At 39.8% G+C, this 21769-nt stretch overlaps 1 protein-coding gene and 1 long non-coding RNA gene across 3 annotated transcripts; both read left to right on the forward strand.

Annotated features, from left to right (window-relative positions):
• Positions 1-53: 53 nt before the first annotated feature.
• TMEM52 (transmembrane protein 52) lies at positions 54-6294 on the forward strand. Of its 2 annotated transcripts, none has more exons than XM_010722820.3 (4): positions 54-138; positions 826-955; positions 2464-2633; positions 2936-6294. In XM_010722820.3, the coding sequence occupies exons 2-4, from the start codon at positions 924-926 to the stop codon at positions 3244-3246; spliced, it is 513 nt and encodes a 170-aa protein (XP_010721122.1). In that variant the 5' UTR covers positions 54-138; positions 826-923; the 3' UTR covers positions 3247-6294. The 2 variants fall into 2 exon arrangements, with proteins under 2 accessions (XP_010721122.1, XP_003212273.1); XM_003212225.4 differs by having other exon boundaries at positions 57-138; positions 911-955.
• Positions 6295-18933: 12639 nt separating this feature from the next.
• LOC104914149 lies at positions 18934-21682 on the forward strand. Its single transcript, XR_795840.3, has 3 exons — positions 18934-19869; positions 20918-21092; positions 21439-21682. It is a non-coding gene; the product is annotated as an uncharacterized LOC104914149 (long non-coding RNA).
• Positions 21683-21769: the final 87 nt, after the last annotated feature.

The following is a 21769-nucleotide window of genomic DNA, read 5'->3' on the forward strand; positions in this document are numbered from 1 at the left end:
CGGCCCCGCCACCTGCTGCGGGACACGGCGGCGCTTTGCTGCTGTCCGTCTGCTTTCCTGATCCCTTTTTTTTTTTTTTTCTTCCCTTTCTTAGGCACTGCTTTGCTCTTCTGGGGATAGCAGGAAGGACTCTGATCAGTGAGTAATGGAAATTTTTCAAATGTCCGTTTCCCAGTCTGTTCCCTTCCTGATCAGTGACAGTATTGGGTCGGAAGGAAGATTTACTCGCGGCCGTACGCTGCTGCCCGGTTTGTCTCCCAGCTCCGGGCCGTGTCTTGGCTGCCCTTGCTGCACGCACGGAGCTGCACAGCGCTCTTCTTCCTAAGGACTCGGAAGTGTCAGCTTTGGGAGTCAGCCGGCAGGCTCCTCTCCGGGGCCAAAAGCACCGCTCTGCATCAAATCCATTCCAAGTCTCCACTTGGAGCACTGCCGCGTCTGAAATGTGTTACAGCTGATCTCCTTCTTATCTTGTGGTTTTTTGTACTGCGAGGAGATCTGAGTAACGTATTCCTGGTTGTTCTGCAGCTGTGAAAAAGCAATTTAAAAATAAGCGGGGGAAGCGGGAAGTTGTCTTAGGCTGGGATTGTCAGACTGCTGCCTCACTGGGGTAACGTGAAAGAACTATTTTGTAGTGCCTTGGGAATCCAGCGTGTGTAGCTCTCTCTCCAGGAAAGCACTTGTTCACCCAGAGCCCCACTTTTACAGTGGGATTTGTGTGCTCTTAGCTGGAGTAACATTACAGCTATGAAGAACAGTCCTCTGAAATGAAATCTGAAGGATTTTTGTTCTGTATTCCTATTAATTGCTTCCCTTTTTACACCTCAGAAATCACATGAAATTGATTCCCTGCCACGTATTCACCATTTGAGTGCGGATATTAAAATCAGTGAATTACTACCTTTCTTCACAGATGCCCTCAGAACATGTCTAATTGGACAAGTCTGTGGTATGTCTGGTAAGTTTATTATTAATCTTACTCAATAATTTGACACACCGTGAGCAGGAATTGCAGTAAGGTAATGGGAACGCTCCTCTCAGTCAGGATGGGTGGAAAGGACTGCTCAGGGAAAGCTGCCAGGGGAATACATGGCAGATGGGATGGCAGAGGAGATAAGGTGTCAGGCAGAGCACAGCATTCATCTGGGGGTCTGTCATCTTTCCATTCCGAGTGCAGCAGGGTTCAGCTGTAGATCTTGTTTGTTCTTCCTAAATAAACAACTTGGGACACAATGGCAGCTGCACAGAACGGACTTGTTAGGACTTGGCACTGCCTCAAGTGCAGTCCTCAGTGCTCTCCCTTTTATGGGACAAGAGGCTGTGAGCTTATGGTGTTGATTTTTCATTCTGATCTCAAGCTGAATGAAAGAATAATAGTAAGTGAGAGGCAAAGGTCTTGCCACAAGTGTATTTGTCTCTTTCCTAAAACATGCACTCTATGTATCCTAATGTTATTTTTGCAGCTTGTATTCTGTCACATAACATACAAATTTTGCTAGTAACAGATTGAATTGATTAGTTTTAATCATCATTCAGTGTGAGCTAATTTGCTATTCTTTGCTTTCTTAGAACATGCTGATATAGGACTGTTTAAAAATACATGCGGTTGCATAAAATATTTTAAGGCTTCTGTAATTAGGCAGAGTTAAAATCATGAAGGTTAATGAGCTAGTGCTGAGATACCTGTCCTGAGGTGATTTGTGCCTTCCTCCAAGGGTAGCAGTATGTGAAGGCATGACTGTCACTGCACCAGCACGTGCAAGGAAATATCCACTGGCTGGAGATGAGGTCGCACTCCTTGCACTGCAGGAATGGCTCACTGCAAAGTTCCAGCAGGGCAGTACTTCTCACACATGAGAACCAAGACCTGTAGGCCACCTGCATTGTATTCAGAGGGTCTGTGTGTTTCTTCTGTCTGCCTCCGTTCCTGACTGTAGTAAGAGAAAGCGAGGTTTTATTCCCAACTTGTAGGTACTCATTCTTAGCACCAGAAGATGCAGAGTGCAGCACTTCCTCAAAAATTCTATCTTGTACAAAAATTAGTGTTCTTTAATTTCAGTTCAGAGTTCTCCTTTTACTGCAAAAATGGTCCCCTAGGTCCATTTTAAGTGTGCCCCCAGAGTATATTACTTTGTTGCACCATACCTAGAGACAATTGTTGCATTTTCAAGGCAGAGTAGTTTTGCAAGGTTAGACTTGCATTTCCTTTCCACTTTCATTGCAAACAAGCTGAATATACAACCCAAGACCGTTAACATACAGAATCTGTAGGCCAGGAAGGATGGTACCAGTAGTCGGAGCGCTTCCAGTTCTGCCTGTCTGTGATTCAGCTTTGTAATTCTGAATCCAGGACCCATTAAGAGGAGGTTTGACCCGTCTTTCACCCATTTACAGTGCAATTATAGCTGGCTCTGGAAGAAGTAAAACATAACTGATGACATTACGGTGTTCTCCACCCTCTTTAAGGTTAATCTTGCTGACTGTGTTCATGCTCCTGCTCTGTGGGATCACAGCAAGCTGCAAGAAGTTCTGCTGCCGGAAGAAGAGGCCTCCAGTTCAGCCCTTCCCTCGGCACCCCTATGATCTGACTGTTGTTGCTATTGACAGCGACAGCACTGCTCACAGCACCGTGACCTGTAGGTATCCTCTGGGTTACACCTACTCTGTCAGGAGCTTTACAACAGCAGCTGATGGCACTATGTGCAGATGTTTGCTCTTCTGACAGTGTTTTGTTGTTGTTTTGTTTTTGTTTTGTTTTTGAGAATGTATAGATTCCATCATGGATAATTCTACAGTGCTAGCTTTTAGTATAGTGTGAATTTATTCTGCAAGCAAAAGGCAAACTATTATTTCTTGGAGAAAAATGGGATTAGCCCATTATATATCAGTGTTCCATGCAATCGTTGATTCTTTTTCTTTTCATTTCTTTTCTTCACAGCATATAGCTCATTCCAGTACCCCACGAGTGCCCCTATCCCTTCAATATTTGTGGGTATGGATAGGAGCACTGTATCCCCTCCAGCTTACAGTCCCTACGCAATGGATTTGCCGCCTTCTTATGATGAAGCCGTCCAAATGGGTAAACAACACATTGAAGTAGCACTGGTCAGCCAGAAACTCAGTGACATCCCAGGACAGGTGATGTCAGGGGGGCAGAATCCCGTCCAGAATTCACCTGACATAATCACCAGAGACCTAGCAACACAGCCAGATTCAGAAGATGCAACACAAGAACAGCCTCAGCTCTAGCTCATTTTGGATGGGGAGTAAAGAAATGGAAGGACTATGAAAGTTAAAGAGGACATGAAGAATTTGGTCTCGTAAGACAAAGTTATGATGGAAAGATGATTATCCTAACAGATTGTGATAAAGGGCAGCAGTTTAAAAGTGCCTATAAAGGTGGGACATGGATGCTTCTTCATCTCCTGTTTAAGAAAAATAACTCCCTGTGCCCAGCAGAAGACCACGGGGATACTGCCATCTTGGAAACAGTCAGATGGTACACAAAGCAAGTTGCTGCTCCTGAGCAGAGCTTTCCCAAACTGGAGTTGAAAGTAGAATCCTATAAACTCACACTAGAGAGTCAGTGATACTCTGTCTCTCTACAGTTTCTTTTATTTTGAGAACTTCAACTGCTCAGCAAACTGCTGAGGTGCTAAATTTGTCACTGCATAATGACATGTGTTCCTTAAACTGAAGAATGACTGCAAACAAGAACAGGAAAGTGTTTGGAGGAAAATGCATTACCTTATGTTTCACAACTACAGACAAGGAATGAAACAGATAAGAGAGATTATTTTTGTTGGTCATAAGACTTGAAGGGATTGGTTTTGAGTCGTTTTTTTTCTTTAAATCTATTTTCAAGACGAGCTGGCTTGCGTGTGGGATCCTTTTGCTACTTATTTTTGCCACTTGCAGTACAAATTAGTCTCAAAGAGATTTCCATACTTGGTTGAGTATTAGTAATGTGTTTCAATATTCATGTTCTTTGCTGATTGAGCACAGTGGGTTTGAAGTACAGCATGAATTAGAAAATATCAATTGTTTTAGATGCAGAAAATATATAATAATTGGCTATTTCAGAAGAACATGACACCACCATCATGAGAACCCACGTGACGTCTCACCTGGAGGGATTATCAGTGTGAACTTGACAAGCAATTAACTACATAGTTGTTTTTCCTTATTTTTAAAGGCTGAAGTAAATAAGAAGATTACACATATGGCATCAGTTTAAGGTTTATGGGAAAACTGTGTTATCTAATCAGTTGTAACTGACCACAAAGAGCTAATTATATTGTCTGAAAGTGTCAGCATAATCATTTTCTGCAGTGTGAATTTCTCCCAAGTCATTTCTTCCCATCTTGGTAACATTTGCTTGCACTATACAGGAAAATTCTGGGGAATTTCAAAGCAGTCTTGCAAACATGAGACACCTCTTGTCATCCTTTTATGTGTAAAAATCAGGATTTAACACAATGGCCTACACAGGCAATTCTTTATGCCACCACATTACGTTTGTATCTGTCTTTCAGATTGTACCACAGAAGAGGGCTAATTCCTCTTCTGAGTCATTATGTGCACACTAACAAACATGTTTTGAAAGCTTAATGTAAGAAATGTAGCATGGTGTCAAATGTGCTACATTATGTTAATTATAGCTATGAGGAAACCCAGGACATACTAAAGACTCAGCAGACATGAAATTAGAGAGAGAGAGACTAGGAGGAAAATGTCAAAACCAAAAATCTTGTATGTAAAACAATAAATGTAATTAATTTTTAACAGAGATTATATTTCTATCTCATAAAGGTCTTTAGCAAATTTTGCCTAGCTTGCAGTTAGCCAACATGTTATCTCTATATTTCTTGTGTTCTGTACTGTCTGTCAAGGTGGTAAATATATGTATGGATTACTCAAACTTTCCATTTTTTTTGTTTCTTAGCAATCAGTGGGCTAAAACACTGAACTCTCTAATACTGCTAGAGAGACAAGGCAGAGCGCTCCTCTTGTTAGTAGACAGGACTATAAAACGAGGTGACTGACACAAGAGGGCAGTGCTTCGCTTTTCAGTGAATTGCCGTGTCTGATCGCTGGGAGCCGCTCAGTGACAGTGCCAAGAGGCAAGGCTCTGAGCCTGGGCTCTGAGCAGCTCTGCAGAGAGAGGTTACTTTGCAGTGCAAGGACTGAGTTTGCTAGAGGAAAAAAAGGGGAATAAAGTCACAAGGGTTTGAGTTCCCTCCCCTGCATGTTTTTGCTTTTACAATGCTTCTGTCATGTGAGCTCTCAGAAGTTCCTGACTGACTACCTACCATGCTGCAAGGAGACCCATTCCCTCTGCTCATCTCTGCTGCTAGACACAGTATCAAAACACTAGATACCTATGGAGGGTATTGCAAGGCTCTTGCCTTACAATGTGGTTGATTAATTCAAAATAAACTATTTCCTTGACCTAATCGACACACAGGAACATAGGATTTTCTTTAAACATTTAGTATTTAAAGATTAAAAGCAGCTCGGTCTGCTCCTCACGTTTTCAATAGTGATGTCTGAGCCCTTGATCTGACTTCTCATGGCTGATAACCAAAGTTCACCCCGACCCTGTCTGCAAGGAGGCAGATTATTGCCCCCTGACAACTGTGCATTATTTGCATCTCCACTTAACCCATTTAATTTGCTCAGTTGCATGGAATATATCTCTCCAGATATAAAGATCATAAATAAAGGCAAGGCAGAGAAAGATGATTTCTTGTTAATGGCTATAAAAACAGGTTTGAGAGAGATTCTATTCAACCTGCATTTTTGCGATGCAACAGTAAAAGGATAGTAAGATTTCTTAGCCTTAATGAGTGGTAAGTTAAAATGAACTTAACTTCGATTAACATTTTAAAACTCACTAATTAAATCTGAGAGTTTAGAATTGAGATTACTGTTCTTTGTTTCTACCACTGCTTTCCATACAAATTTCCATTTTTAACTTTTTCTTTGTGTTCCTTCTAGCTCTGTTTATCTCTCTGTGTGAGATCTGACTTCATGATCCTAGAAACCTGTTGATGGTTGATGCCACTTAGTGAGGTTCAAACAGGATACCTTCAAAAGCTCTCAACCTAGATAGACATGGTGTTCTTTGTTTCTACCCTATCGAGGTTGCAGAGGGGATCCAAAGGATAGGATTGTTCTTTAATTGTTCTTATGTATGTTGACAGGGTTCCTGGTTTTGTCAGTGAAAGCACTTTTTGCTTCTATAACTGCATTCTGCACGACTTGAAAAAAATAAAACTCGGCTGCAGAAAAAGAGCCCAGCTTACATTTGGTTTTATTACTCTTAACCACGTGTCTAACCACATGTCCTTTCTTACTTGTTTCCAAACAGCCTTGATATGTCTCAACGTCTGGCTCTCTGAGAGCCATTAAAGAGAAACTAGAAGGGGATGCATGGGAATTAATCCAATGACAATTAATGCCTACGTACATAAAGCTTACAGCCAGTTCTTAAAGTATCCTAAAGCTTTAAAACAAGACATTATAAGGGATACTATTTATTAGTGCTGCAGCAATGCTGAAGGTTTCCATTCCCTGGCCAAGGGAATCGGCCTGCAGCTGCCTGTGTGTGTGCTATTGTGATGTGTTTAGAAGCCTGCAGGGTGACCTCCACAAAGCTGCTTCCTCTCTCCTGTCTCTTTTTCTTCACCTTTCCTGTTGATCTGTTTAAGGCATGTATCCTTTGGAATGGGAAATCCTCCCAACAGTGCCTACCACAGTGGAAATGTGGTCACAGAGGGTCCCACAAGCTCAGCTGGATGGAGGACCTAAGAGTTCTGATTTGTCAGTCTAGCATTTAAACCATTACTAGATCTGCTAAACTCTGATTACATCCACACAAGCTTTGTGACCTCTCTAAGGGAAAAGCTCCTCTCAGTAATTAACTGAAGTGCATATCTATTGTGAATTGAATCTGGTGCTCATCTGGCACTGTTCAACATGTAATTCTTCTTCTCCCATTTGTCCATAATAATTGTTTTGGCAGCTATTTTCTGTTATTTGCTGGCTGTGTGCAAGAGCTTATGATGGGGAGATGCACTGCTGGAGCAAGGCAGTGCTTACATCACTGGCAGCAGCTTGCAGTCTTGTCTCTCCTCTCGCACACACATGCGCTCACCATGAGCCCTTGTGCTCAGAAAGAAAATTCAGGCTTGCGAGTAAATTGCCTCAATAATTTATAGGCTTTATAGCCCAGAGCAAATTATACCTTGGCTATGTGATGAAATTCAGGCTGCAAATCCCTTTATAGCCAAGCTCGTTAACAATATAAGTAAAGTGGTACATCTATAGTGGCTTTTATGATCAATGCATTAGAATCTTTGGAGAGTATTAAGTGGTAAACCAGCAGCATCCAGAGCAAAGCATCAGTAGGGTCTGGATGCAGTACGACTCAGAAAAGCCATTTCTTTTTCTGCCTTGCACTTGCCTTTGTCTGTCTCACTGCCTCCCGAATACCATTTATTCATCATGCAGCATGTGCTATGCTCCCAATCAATAAAATAGATCTTGCTGTCCTGAGGGTTGGTTTACTGCATTAAACAGTGAGTGTGGAATACGTAGGTCAGGAATTCCTGCAGGTGCAGTGATCTCTGTTACACCATCCTATAGTGTCTGTGACTTGGCCTGAGGAGAAGGGGAAGGAGATGGATGACAGACCCTCATCCTAAGGATGGATGCATCTCTGGGGAACTGTCCCCACACATCTGTTATTCCACCTAGCCTGCAGTCTGCCTTCTTCCACCAGATGGTATCAGTGAGCCTAACTGACCTATGTGCATGTCAATTTTTCAGATGCTTGACCTCACAGAATTTGATTAAGAATATTTGGAAGAAAAAATGTCCTTTCCTTTATTCACCATGGGCCAAATAGAGAGCAGTTATGGAATTAGAGAACAGCTGAGTTTAGGAGGGACCTCTGGACACCACCTAGTCAAACGCTGCTCACAGCAGGGTCATCATGCTCTGGAGCTTGTCTAAATGGTTTTGAATTATCCAAGGACAGATTCCACAACTTCTCTGAGCAACCTGTTCTAATGTCTGACCACTCTTACAGTTAAAGTAGCATTCTGAATGTCTGAGTGAAGTTTCCTCCATTTCAGTTTCTTGCTGCTGCTTCTTGCCCTGTCAGTGGGTACCTATTGAGAAGTCCACCTATTTTTAAGCTTTCCCATCTGGTATTTATACACATTGGTGAGATCTCTCCTGAGTCTTCTCTTCCTGAGGCTAAATAACCCCAGCTTGCTCATACTCTCATTTTATGTCAGATGCTTCAATCCTTTAATCATCAAAATATTTAATAACATCTTCTTTCCAACTTGCCTGGATCCTCAATCATTCACAAATTTCACCCAAATTTACCTGTGACATTAAATATATTTCCACTGAATGTAGGCCTAGAATAAACAGTTGCATAAAGCAAACCATGAGAAACATCATGTGAGTGATATTCCTAATCATCCTATTTACCCCTCACATCGTGCTGGCAGGCTGTATGCTTTGCTGATACTACCTATGCAGTGCTTTTCATTGTGCTACTTAGACTGACACTGCATCATCTCATACAGTGAGAGTTCAGCACAGGCTTATAATTAGAGTGGTCAGCTCAGTGTGCTGCTGATTTGTGTCCCAGTGGTGAGAAAACAGGCAAAACTAAATCAGAAAAGGAGCAGAGGAGATGCTTGTACGTGACCTGATTAATCAGAAATAGATGAGCTGCTTGAAAGCAGGAAAATAAATACAATCCACCTATTGCTTTGCATAGTGCTTCTGGGTAGAAGATGCTATGTAGATATTCTCTCCTGTGGGAGATTACGTTTTAGAAATACAGGAAATCACCTGGATTAAAAAAGAACATAAGGAATAACACTGTTCTAGCCCGAAAACAAAGATTTATTTTCTCTAGATTCTCTCACTGTCAACAAGAAAGCTGTTTCATCAAAGCACGCCCTTATTCCCATAGCTTTCAAGCAAAATGATTGGGTTTTGGTTAAAACAAACAAACAAAACCTCATTTTCTTACATGAATTATAGCAATACCAGAAAACGATTGTTTAGTGCTATGCTCTAATAAATAAATAAATCAATCTAAATTTCTTATTCATTCCTACCTCTCTCTTTTCCAATGCATCTCTCTGTTTTATGCATGAAACTTAAAATCCAAAATCTCTGTGCTTTAACCACTGTAGCAGAAATGCTAAGTCAAGCCTGCACCACTGATAGAGCCCCTGGTGGGAAGGCAGGGCCAACCCAGGGGAGCTCAGCTGCATGCAATGTACTGAGTGATTAGAAGAGCTGGAGCCAGGATCCACCCCTTCCCAGCCCTCATTTAAGGGTTGGCAGGGGAGGCAATGGAATATTGCTAGAGGTCCCTGCATGCTTGAGGTCTTCTGAAGGTAAGCAGCTTCTTTTCCTTTGTTTCTGTGCCTATGGCTCTTGTATTTCAGCAAACCCACACTTGCCTAGAACCTTCTTCTATTCTCTGTGCTTTCATTACATTACCACACATTACAAACCAGTGAGATGCTAAGTAACATCAAAACAATGATAAAGTAACAGGACTCAAAATTAGGATAGCTTGAACTTAAGGGATTCATTTGGTGATATCTTTTATCCATTTGTAATTATAAAATGTAAGTGTGTACATATATCCATTTAGTTTAAAGTTCTGTTTTCCACAGCTCTTCTTATTTTTTCCCTCCCCTAACTGCCTGCTCGGACTTGAATCTGTAAGCTGGTGATTTGGTACCCATTTCTGTTGTAACTCAGCTTGTGTTCATGATTGATCCAGAAGACCAAATTAGTTGCTTCACAAATCTGAAACAACACAGAGAGAAATGAAACTACAAAGAGGGAGTTGTTTTTAATCAGGCTGGTGGTGGAGTGGGGGAAGAAAGAAGCAACTACTAAGTCCAAGAATTAGTCAGATTGTTTCTGTTAGGGATTTACAAAGAACACAAATCCGTACTTGCAGTCATGGATGCATGAGGATCTTTCTCTCTGGCAAGTAATCCAATATTGCATGTCTGCAGTTCTAGTGATTCATATTTTAAGCTGTTGTTGCATTGTTTTGAATTCAGGGAAGGCTCCAGTATAAAAACTCTGGCACAGGAAGTTCAGCTTCCTCTCCAGATTTCCTTCCTCCACCTTTTTACATGCAGAGCTGCAGGGAAGATATCTGAGCCTTTCCTGTGCTGAGTGAATGCTCAGATAACTGTAGAATGGTTTGCATTTACACCCAACCCCTTCATATACAGTGCTGAAGAAAGGCAGTGTGGAAGGCAAAGTGGTTCTTAATGACAAGACCTAATCCTGAAAATATTCTTGATGGTTGACTTGCACTTTGTAACTGCCCACAAAGCTGGGCATTGTCCCTAAAAGAAACAATATATAAGAGAGGTAAGAGCAACTACTTTGGCCCTTCAGTCCCACTTCTACAATAATCTTAGTGATGGCAGTAGGTATTTAGCCATAATAGAAATATACCACAAATACAGAGGAAGAAAAGCTATGAAGACCAAACCTGGATCGGTCAAAATCAAAGCTGTCACTGTTTTTAATAGGCTAATCTCAACTCCTAGATTTTTACCTAAATTTTGGTGTCATTTAAAACCAACTTGCTAGGCTCTAGGCTGAGGGCCCAGCCAGTCTGAGACCAAAAATGTACAGAAAAAGAGCAAAAACAACAGAGAAACCCCATCAACAATCCAAACAGGGTTATAGCTGAGCTCTGGAAGTGCACGATAAGTATGTTAGGAGGAAGACAATGTGGAAAGTGAGATGCAGTATTGAAAACCTCTGAGCTAGGTCTGTACAAACTGGCACTACCTTCTGGTGCATGTGTACGTGTGAAGATCCCTGCTAGGATCACAGAGGTAATACAGCCATGGGAAGAAGTACTGTATGCAGTGCTAGGTCAAGTAGAGCAATACACTGATGTAGCTCACAATGCTTTCAGTTCTAAAGTCTGCCTACTGAGCCATCTCTGGTGGTGTGGCTGTGCTACTAGTGCTTTACAGTGCTTTATACAGCGTATATACTCCCTACAAGAAAGATTTGTGAGTATAACAAAACCAGCATGCTGCACTTGCAGAGTAGAATAAGCTCTACCAAACGTGGCTTATTCCATCACCAACCAATTTCCAGAGCACAATGTTGTGCTGGGGAAAAGAACAGTAGCAGCACCTGCTTCAGTACCTTTTGCTAGCATAGCAAGAACAGACATCAGTACAGCTGCAGTGAGAGCACGGGGAGAGGCCTGAGCCACTAATTGCTCATCATGTGATCCAGGATGCAGGCTGTTCCCAGCAGATACAAGAGGAGGAGGACAGGAAGAGCTATCGCTCTCTTACCACCACACAGCCCTGCCTGAATCTCTGTTCCTAAGACCTCTCTCCAGTTCTGTGATGCCTTACGTGTGCAGGCAGAAGCAAGTACGCAGGCCTGCCTTCAGCTGTTACTCAGGCTAAGCAAGCATGGTATTGAAAATAAACTACTGTAGTCCATATAGATAAAGCAGAACAGTGCACAGAAATCTTATCTGACAGCCTTCTTATGAGATGTGTTACTAATGCTCAGCCTTCCACAAGACCGGTAGAAAGTTGAAATCTGAAAGCATGAGGAGAGGACTCAGCTCAGTGCCAAATGCAATTGCCTGCTTTGGGAAGCAGCGAGCATTTAGAATCCATACCATGTCACCCACTTACTCATGCATATGTATGAGAACCTACTGAGCTTCAGTCATAGCCAGATGCTCACAGTAACAGATTAATAAATAGCTGTATGGTCACTAACAAATGCCAAAGGGTGATACTCCATCTAGCTGACAAGTGCACATCAGTAACCCACATCGTGCTTTTAGCTTAGACTTCAACATTAATGTTGGCAGTGCAAAAACACAGTGTCATTCATTGTTTGTTTACTTATTTGTCATTTGATCTTATTTGTTTGTTTTGGGGACTCCTGTGAGGATTTAAAGCTGCAGTATAGAACTACCGGGGATGCAAAAAGTGAAACCAACTAACCCAATGATAACAACAAATGGAAATGCAAAAATCAACTCTCATGTGAAATGGTGTGAAATATGTTTGCTTTTTAAGTTTCTGATAGTATAAGCTGCTGCTGATTGAAGTTGTTTTTTAGGGTGTCTCTTCTTTTTCTTTTCTACTTTTTTTCCCCTCTTGGGTGCTCTTTTAAAACCATTTGCAAGCAAATTATTTTTAGGTATTTTTAGGTGATGGTAGCCCATAATGCACATGACTAAGAAATTAAGTCGAAGATATAAACGCTGAGAAATGAAACAGTTTCATCCCTTATTTTAAAACGCTAAAATCAAAGAAAATAAAACTACTCTTTAAAATGCTACCCAGTAATCAAAGCAGGAAGTTCACTTATTTGAAATTGTCAACATGTTATTTTTGTATTTTTAATTAGGTGATGGATACCATATTGATATGTCAGTATTCTACAGTGCTGTTTTCCTGGTTTGTTTGCTTGTTTTTTTTCTATCTCTAAACCCTTCAGGATTCAATGAAGTTAAGGTGGGATTTTGCTTACTTGGAGGGTTTGGTGCATAACCTCGAAATTGGAAACACCAACAATTCTTGAGATTGTTCTGCTGCTGTTATATCACCAATGCAAATTCCCACTGGTACCAGTGTGGCAGAAGGTCCAAAAGATACAATGGTCTTCAGGCTTTATTGAATTAACATAATACACATCAGTAATATAACAGCATAAGTCATCCTAAACACATACAGGAAATATTACAGCTGTTGCTGAGCTTTTGTATGTACGAAATTTGTCAGCGTGTTCTTAACAGTGGAACATAAAAGCCTGGTTTTCAGCTGTTACAGTTTGCAAGTAAAAATGTCTTTAATGAAGCATCAAAACTCGGCACACAACAATCACTTAAGGGTAGAATTTATCTGCAACTAGTTTGTTTAGCTCATGGAGAAGTAACAAACTCGCATTGCTTGCTGCTGGGTTTCCTTGCTAGTTTTGTGCTTGCTCATGGAGATGAGTTCCCACTTGGGGAAAGGCTGTGGTTTATGTTGGTGTGACTCTCCAGCTTTTGAATGTTCCTTAACCCTTTGAAACCTTACTCCAAATCTGTAAGTTAGGTTTAAAAAAAAATAAAATAAAAAAATCCATCAATTATTTTTTGGTGAATATTTTTGTTTAAGAAAAATATACACAGAGGGGCTCTATTTATCCAGGTATGAATGCCACAAAACACAGTAGGATCTTATCTCATCCCATATCTCTGCCAAAGGATTTCAAATCCCATTTTTAGAACAAGAATTAGAATTTCTTCACCTTTTTCAACATGAAAAAAATCTCAAAATACTTTCCAAGTGTTAGCGGACTGAATTTGCAGTGCGTTTTGTATTACTATGTTCATTCCACACTGCATATAAAGCAAAGGAACTGAATAATTCAAAATCAGACTCCATAGCATAGCCAAGAATAAAACTGAAAAGATCAGTGTCCAACTCTGGATATTGAAGCCCACTACCGTAACCCATTTCTTTTGTGCTATGTGTGGGAGCTATGAACAAGGCTGTTCTGCAGACAGGATAAACCATAAACAGGATTTTTTTTAAACAAGATAACTGATTGGGATAGCAAGTCATGTATTGACAACCCTGGAGGGAGCTGGAGAGTTATAAATACGGCAGAGGTATAGATAGGAAAGAAACTGAAGTGAGGCTTCCTTTAAAGTAAATGAGAACATTCATAAACAATAGCACAGAGGAGATGCTAGGATAGTGCTTGTGAAATGCATAGTGTGGAAAGGTCTGTGCTGTATATAAAAAGCAAAACATCCCTCATCTTTACTACAAGTGTTGTCAAAAGAGTAATTTCTCTAAGAAGTACAAGTCAGGACTTCAAAATGATTTTCTTTCTTCTATGGTTTTCAATACAGAATTTTGTATTTAGCTGAATTATGGATACTGAGGAAAAGGTAGAATGAAAGGAGAAAGTCACGTTACTGCTTTACTTTTTTCATTTTTCATGAAGACATAAACTATACATGTTCCTTCTTAGCCAGCACTGAATAACTGAAGTTTCCCACTTTAAGGGCAGTACAGCTGCAGTGTGTGCCCATCTTTCTCCTCTTTAACAGGATTTACTCTGGTACTACAGGTTAAGAGCTTCTATGTTTGATTGTTTTCACAACCAGCCCAAGCATTCAGGCAGGCACAGTGAAATAATGTCTCTGTTAAGACAAAGGGCGTGTCATATGTTCAAGTAACTCAAAATCTTTCCTGGACCCTTGGCATACCATCGCTTGGCTTCAGAAAATCAGTCTTTACTAATAAGGCAACTGCTTCCATCAGTTCCCCTGGGTAGTGGCCTGAGAGATGTTTCACTTTACGTGTGTTTTGTTTTGTTGCTTGGAAACCTGAATTTTATAAGCACATCTTTCTCTAACAGGTGCACACAAGAAAGGGTTTTGCAGAATCAGGATCTCGTTTGGATGATTGGTTTGAGATCTGGGATGTTTACTATAACAGAATTTAGAGGTCAGCAGAAAGTTCCTTTTTTTTTTTAATAAGTTAGGCTCGCACTCATGTACAAAGAAGGTTATTTTTTAGAGATAGAAGAAAGCCAGCCTTTGTTTCAAATCTTCTTAGCAGCAGCTGAATAGCGCAGTAGATACAGGTCCTGCATTATAACACTTAATTCCTTTAGCTTGTTTTAATGCAACTCAATTCCGTAAAGAAGCTTCCCTGCTTCATCTCTTCCCGTGATCTTCATGAATTTCTCATACTAATTCTCTCTCCTCCAGTGAGTGAGGAAATGCAATGCAATAGGGATGTCTCACACCATTGACCCTGCTCAGGCTGTGGTTTGATGTACTCAGTACGAACTCTTCCTTTTGTGTTTTCCTGCCCAAGACTGCTGTAGCACAGTATGTACACCCAAACCCACGTACCTTGGGATCTGATGACCAGTGATTCTTACTGCTTCTCTCCTAACTTGATTTCCTGACCTGCCTGTTTTATATCTTCAGTTCATAAAGCTCTTAGGGCCAGTAAGCAGCCAGCCAGGCAAAATTGTCATGCAATCTATAAATAAGCTCTATACACCTTATATAACATCCACACAGATTTTTCTGGAGCTGTTTCTGAAACAATAAGATTGGCATACATTTTTTATCTTCTACTGAGTGGTTGGCGGAACTCAGCTGCCAATTTTGCTTGACAGGGATGATAGAAGCCTACCTCCTTCTTCAGACTGTAATTTGCTCAATTCCAGCATACTTTTCCAAATAAATGCTTAGTTTTGAAGTACAGGATGTAACCATTATTGAATCTACTCATTTTATTATCTCTTGCAATTAAATGAATGACTACTGAATTTTCTAAGCATGCCTTATCCCTTTCATGTATCACAGATAGGCTTTGTTTGGCTAAGCATAGATTCTCCAAAGACAGCAATACAAGTCCCTTACTCCAAATATTTTTGTCTTATGAATGCAGTTTTGTTTTCTGGAGTCTGCAGCAGCACTGACGCTTTACTGCAGCTGCAGCAACAAAAAAAAAAGGTATAGAGCTCTCTAAGAAACAACACCCTGATCAATAATTCCAGTCTTTGGTAAGCTGCTTCACTGTGACACCTGAGCCCACTTTATGGAACTGCTATGTCAAGGACAGAAGAGTGTTCTATAGGAATCTGACACGTAGCTAGATAAGCAAATTCTTTTTTGTACTTGAAGGTATTTCCCAAAGGCAAACTTCACTGCAGGTCTGACGCATCTGACCTCATGGAAAGTTTAGTAGCTAGGCTGAATTCTCAATGTGGATTCTAAATCCCCACCATCTCCAGGATACCAGTTGTTTTTCTCCTAGTTGCCCAATGAGACAATTATTCCCTTGAGGAATGTCCCTTTAAAGGGGAAAATACTAGGCTGTAAGCTTTTACTCAAACTGCTTAATCTGCATTAATGCTACTGAAATGTCACTGAAAAGATTATTTACGTAAAGGAAGACACAGAGGTGTACAGTTGGTTCCATGTATGCTTATATCTATAGATACTCTGTAGAATCTGATCTTAAGAGAACAATAACAATGCCCTTTGTAGCTATTTTAACTGCAGGAGAGGGATCCATACAGAAACACAATTTCACTTGTTTGTTAATATCTGTGCACTTACTAATTAAGATCTTCCTCAGTTTTGAAGGGCCTATATTTGTTATATGACGAGACTTTTGGAAAAAAGTGCTTTCTTATATGATATATATTTTCTATATTCTCCTTTGTTCCTAGCAACACTTGCTGTGTTTGTTTGTTTCATGCTATTAAGGGTACTGAAGAATATCCATCTGCCCAGGTAGGGCAGCTCTGCAGACTTTTTCACATGCTCCAGCACCAAAGGACCTCTAAGAAACTGAGCTATGGCTTGCTAAGCTTAAAGATATTAATTTAGCTTTTTTTTTTCCTCCCCTCATTTATAATTCAGACTTGAATATGAATGAAAAAGAGAACAAGCACAAAAAAACCCTACCCTATCCTTCTGGCTCTCTCTAAATGGGTTTGTTCAAACAGGAAGGGGCTGGGGAAGGAAGGAGGGGGAGAGACAAGAAGGGAATTTGGAAGTATACAACTGGGTTTGGACCAACCTTGAGACACACATACATGTTTCAAGGTTGGAAGCTGAATGCAGAGGAAAATTCAGAACAGCTTACTCCCAGATGACAAATGCTGTTACTTTGTAGAACAAGTATAAATATAGGTTGCAAAATTACATACTTGGATCACACTGTAAGATTGTATCACAGTATAAAATTATGGCACTGACTGCAAGGAATGCTAGATCCAGGTTCAAGCAGCACTACCATTCTCACTTCTTTCTGCAAACTGCTGGGTAGTAGCAGCTAAGTAATTTTACATGGATATGCATCAGTTTCCTATGTCTAAAACAAGAGCAGTGACATATTTTGGCCTTAGGAAATGCTAAAAGATATGCTACGTATAACCATCACCTCCAGGAAGTAGGCAATAATTTTTTATGATTCTTGAAGTCAGAGATGCATAAAGCATTGACCTTAATTGGGTCACAGGGCAACAGGAACTGAACAGAGTTTTCTGCTGGAAATAAAACTGCCTCAACCAGAATTAATAACGAAACAAAAAACATATAAAGCCTTTTGGGACACATGTTCACCAGTGTGTACTGCCTCGTGTAACTTATTCTGGCTCTGTCAAGAATTAGAATATACAGTTGATATTGATTTGTTTATTACGTTCACAATAAGAAGTATGCACACTGATGGAGCAGAATAAAATCTATAGGAATGGTGCAGGCCTTCACAGCTGTTCTCCTTAGCTTATAGATATGGATTTTCTTTTTCCCAAAGGATTTCAGAGTGAATGCAAACACAGTATCAGCTTCACTTCATTTTCTATGAATCCCTGCATATTTTTTTTTGTAATTCTATGAAAAAATGTACACAGTTCTGAAATCAAAGGACACAAATGCAGGCAAAACACCCTGGAATGGGAGATAGCGTGATTCTGGAATATGAGGTGCTCTTGTGAGTTATTTTGGGTAAATCCATTAGAAACACTCACCTAGGAAGTAGCAAATGGAGAAGTAGGGTAAAAATATCTATATTTACCACTTCCCAAGTATTTTTATACCCTCTGAGGTGCTCTGTAATTTTGATAGGTGCTGAGTTTTGCCCTTTCTCTAGAAAGTCTAATTTATACCTGATTGGTGATGGTTATATTTTCAGAGTCCAGAAGTGTCTGAAGTTTTAAGAATCATGCAGTACATTTATTCACACAGTGTGTATGTTCTGATTACAATAATGCAGTAACAATTCTGCTTTAATGCAAAAATGTGTTAGATTCTAAGAAATTCCTAAAAATGCTGACAAAATATTCAGTAAAACATGAATATAATACATTTATAAACAGTACGCAAGGCAATTTCACTTGCAAATAAAACTTGTACTTCATTAATACTTTGGGGACCAAGTTACATCCTTGCTCTTCTTGTTTAACAAGAACATCTCTCAGGACTATGTGATATCTGTCCTTTCTGCTTTTGGACAAGATTTCTCATTGCTGAAGTGTAAGGAAAGCAACTGCTTTTAACTGTTATATTGATCAATATCCAGTATGAATTCTTCCAAACATACTGCATCCTGACGTTATTAAATCAGTAACTTCACTGTTTTTAAACAATGCAGTAAGACTTTACAAGGCAAATCACTTTACAAGAGAATTTGATTAGCAAGGGAAAATAACTAACTTTAAGATGGAGTTTCCACATCTTCCAAGGGACATCACACGGCATGGTTACTTGTCATGTGATCTACTGAACTCAAAAACTCTGCTATACCATCCAGCTCTTTATTTCTAATTCTTTAGCGTTAAAGGTAGAGCCGTATGTTTGACAGAGTGTAGCTGAGACTCCTGAAGCACTTCATTAACACAATCTGCCTGGGCCACGTAATCAAGGTTATTACTTCTGCAGCAGAGATGTCTGAGCAGGATGCACGGCTGCCTGGGCCCTTGTTTCATGGTGCAGCATCCTGCAGACATAAGACAGTTTTACAGATCTGATGACTGCGATACAGATGTGAAAAGAGCAGCATGTAAGAAACAGCCCAGGACTCCCATTCCCTGGAAATTCTCCATCCTTATGTGTTGCAAGACCATCTTAGATGAGGGAAGAAACATGGCAGTTTTTGACAGTCAAGATCCCTAAGTCTGCATTTCGTTGATGTTTTAAAGCCTCTCAGTAGCCTTCATTTCTATCATTTGATAGCAGTCACATACATGTAAGAGTGAAAGCAGAGCCTGGAGGCTGAAAGCCAGAAAGCAGGTTTGATGTGTATGCAGACACTGGAGCTCCTTAAGCAGACATCCTGTAAGTTAAGAGTTGGTAGAAATATGAAACTGTGTGGCATGATTGCTCTCTATTTGAAAGTTTCACATTAATAGGTGCTGAGATGAACGCTTTAACAACTATTTCTTTTCTGACCTACAAATGGCTTGAAACAATGATTTTTCACAGCTTCACCAGTGTGCTGTGGTGTGCTGAAACACAGGTTTAGAATGACAGAACAGCCTGCAAAAACAGGTGTCCTGGTGACACACCAACTATGACAGATGAGCTAGTTTTGTCATTGTGCATGTTTTTTCAGTTGTTTCAAACAAAGTAGTGAATCTTCTTAAAGATTTATCTAATTTGGCATGCCCTCAGTAAAAGGGTTAATATAAAAATGATTGAGAAAAAGCTAGAAGACATTTTGCAACGGCGAACTATGGAGCAACCTGCTTACAAGAGGAGGTTTTCTTTAGATCTAAATCAAGCTTCTTAAGGAAAACCACTATTTTTGCTTCAGTAGTCCTAGCATGTATGGAAGCTCCTATGAGAAGACTCACTATTTTGTGAGTTACATTTCCCATCTATTTTGGATATTTTAATTTGCTGTATTCATTAAAAAACAGATTTCTTTGGCTGATTAAATATATTTGGTCATCAATGTATTACCAGCCAATTTTAGCTATTTTTTTTTTATTTTTAGAGGTAAGAAATACTGCTTGTATCTAAAGTAATACCAAAGAGAAATTCACACATTCAATAACACTGATAAGTATTTGAAACTTTTTTTCACTTTGAATCATATATAATGCATACACAGTAGTATCCAGGAGAAGACTGTCTGAAGACAACAGAATGAAACACTGCTGTTTCTCTTCTGGAACTTTAAAATGAAGAACTGATCTGTCCGGTCAGATTTACAGGAAGAAAAAAAAACAACCACAGAACCAAATAAAAAATTCATCCTGGGTCAAACAACCCTCCACCCTGTAAGTAACCATTTCCAATCATCATAAGCTGTCCTCATACCAGTAGCAGAACTGTGTTATCAATCAAAGTTTTCATGAAGATGAGACATAATTAAATCACTGGGTCTGAAGCAGAAACCACTGCAACAGCTGTGTTTTTACAAAAGGATAGGTGTGGTGACAGAATGAGTTGTCACTCAGCATGTATAATCCCATTTGGCCTTTCACAATTCCTTACCCAAATTGCACAGATTTAAAGAGTTGGCATAGTACAAAGCTGGGGACAAGAGACACTATTCAGCTCTCATATGACAGAGAATGCATAAAAAGTGTAGTGCAAAAATCACTAGATTTCTAGGATACGATATGATCTGAATATGTATTTTAATTTAAAAAGGGAAAATAGGCACTCAAATTGTGCTAGAAGCATATAAGAGAATTATAAAAAAGAATAGTAGTATTTGTTTGATAATGTAATGGGGAATTATTGTTTTATTATGTTACAGTTAATACTGTTTCCATGTCACCACTCAAAGGCAGAAAATGTGATTTACTCTTAGTTATGGACTTCAGAACTCCATTGTTGCTCATTACACAGATTTCTTCTGCATCACGCAACATTACCTGAAATTTCCACAAATTCTCTTAGGATGTATAAATCTTTCTTGGTAAAATAAAGCCTTTTAAAGCATTCTTTGTGTATTACACCACTTTTCTTTCTTTTTTTTTAAACTTAAATATAGCAGGGCTGTGTATGTTTTTGAAATCTCTAGAACACTTTGAAAGCATCTGTAACTTCTCGTTTCATACCCAATTAAATTCAATCCATATTTTGCAGAATGCTAAACCAATCTCTAGCCAGTATCAGGAACATTTATATACACAAAACCTGTGGAACCTCTGGTATGCAGGTTGTAAAGGGCTAATTCTTGTCCACGATGTGCACGCGTGTGTATTATTTATGGGGATGTATTAGAAGTTGTATTCGCGTGGTGATAAAACAGCACCAATTTGGGGCTATAGTTGGAGAGCCCTTTATTCTAATTTCAGTATTTTTCTTCTTTTGTAGATCTCAGGGCAACGAACTAAAGCCTTTGCTCAGCACATGGCATATTTAATACTTGATTATTATAAAACAAAGGCCTAACCACACCAGGATTGGACAGTTATTCACAACAGACACCCTGAATAACAGCTCACCCACTTCCTCACAGTTTAATTGACAAACCTCTCACTAATTACAGGTAATCACACCCGCCTTCCCCAAAAACATGATGGCAGGTAGAAGTTCAAATTTGCTCAGGCAGCAAAGCTGTCTCCTCACTGCTCGACTTAATAAAGTATAAACGAATATGGGGGGGAAAAAAAGATATAGGTGTGCTGATAGGAAAAAAAAATGCAATGTGTACTTACTTTCCATCAATAAGTAATGAAGTTTAAATATGTGAGTGCTGTTGTGATTCCATCTTGTGAACATCTCTCCTGCCTAGGCTGGGGGAAGTCTGGTCTGTAAAACAGAAATTGGATTTTTTTGGTTTTGTTTTTGTGTTTCCTTTTTTTTGACTTGCTCTTTTCTGCAATGCCTTACAGAGAGATGGGCGTTTGTGGGAGGAATATGAAAATGGGGGAAGAAACAAACCCTGAGGATTTCAGCCATGCAAAAAAAACCTTTGTGATATGAATTCATAAATAATAGATAATAAAAAACAGGAAGTTGCAAGCTGACCTTGTTGTACCACATTCTGAAATCTCTGAGGGAAATACTGGGACCTAACCGGGGTTCACTACTTCCCAGGCGCCTTTCCGAGCCCCTTCCCCTACCATTATGCCTAGCAGCCGCCAATTCTTACATTTTAATGCTCTTTTAACCGAAGTAAAACGGTATCTGCCGTTCCTCCAAACCCTGTTCTCTCCGCTTAAA

The sequence above is a fragment of the Meleagris gallopavo genome, chromosome 23 (genome assembly GCF_000146605.3).
Source record: "Meleagris gallopavo isolate NT-WF06-2002-E0010 breed Aviagen turkey brand Nicholas breeding stock chromosome 23, Turkey_5.1, whole genome shotgun sequence".
NCBI lineage: Eukaryota > Metazoa > Chordata > Aves > Galliformes > Phasianidae > Meleagris > Meleagris gallopavo.

Coding starts and splice junctions, on each gene's coding strand:
- TMEM52 (XM_010722820.3), top strand. CDS start 924: ATGTCTAATTGGACAAGTCTGTGGTATGTCTG. Junction 956..2,463: donor ACAAGTCTGTGGTATGTCTG/GTAAGTTTATTA, acceptor ACCCTCTTTAAG/GTTAATCTTGCTGACTGTGT. Junction 2,634..2,935: donor TGCTCACAGCACCGTGACCT/GTAGGTATCCTC, acceptor TTTTCTTCACAG/CATATAGCTCATTCCAGTAC.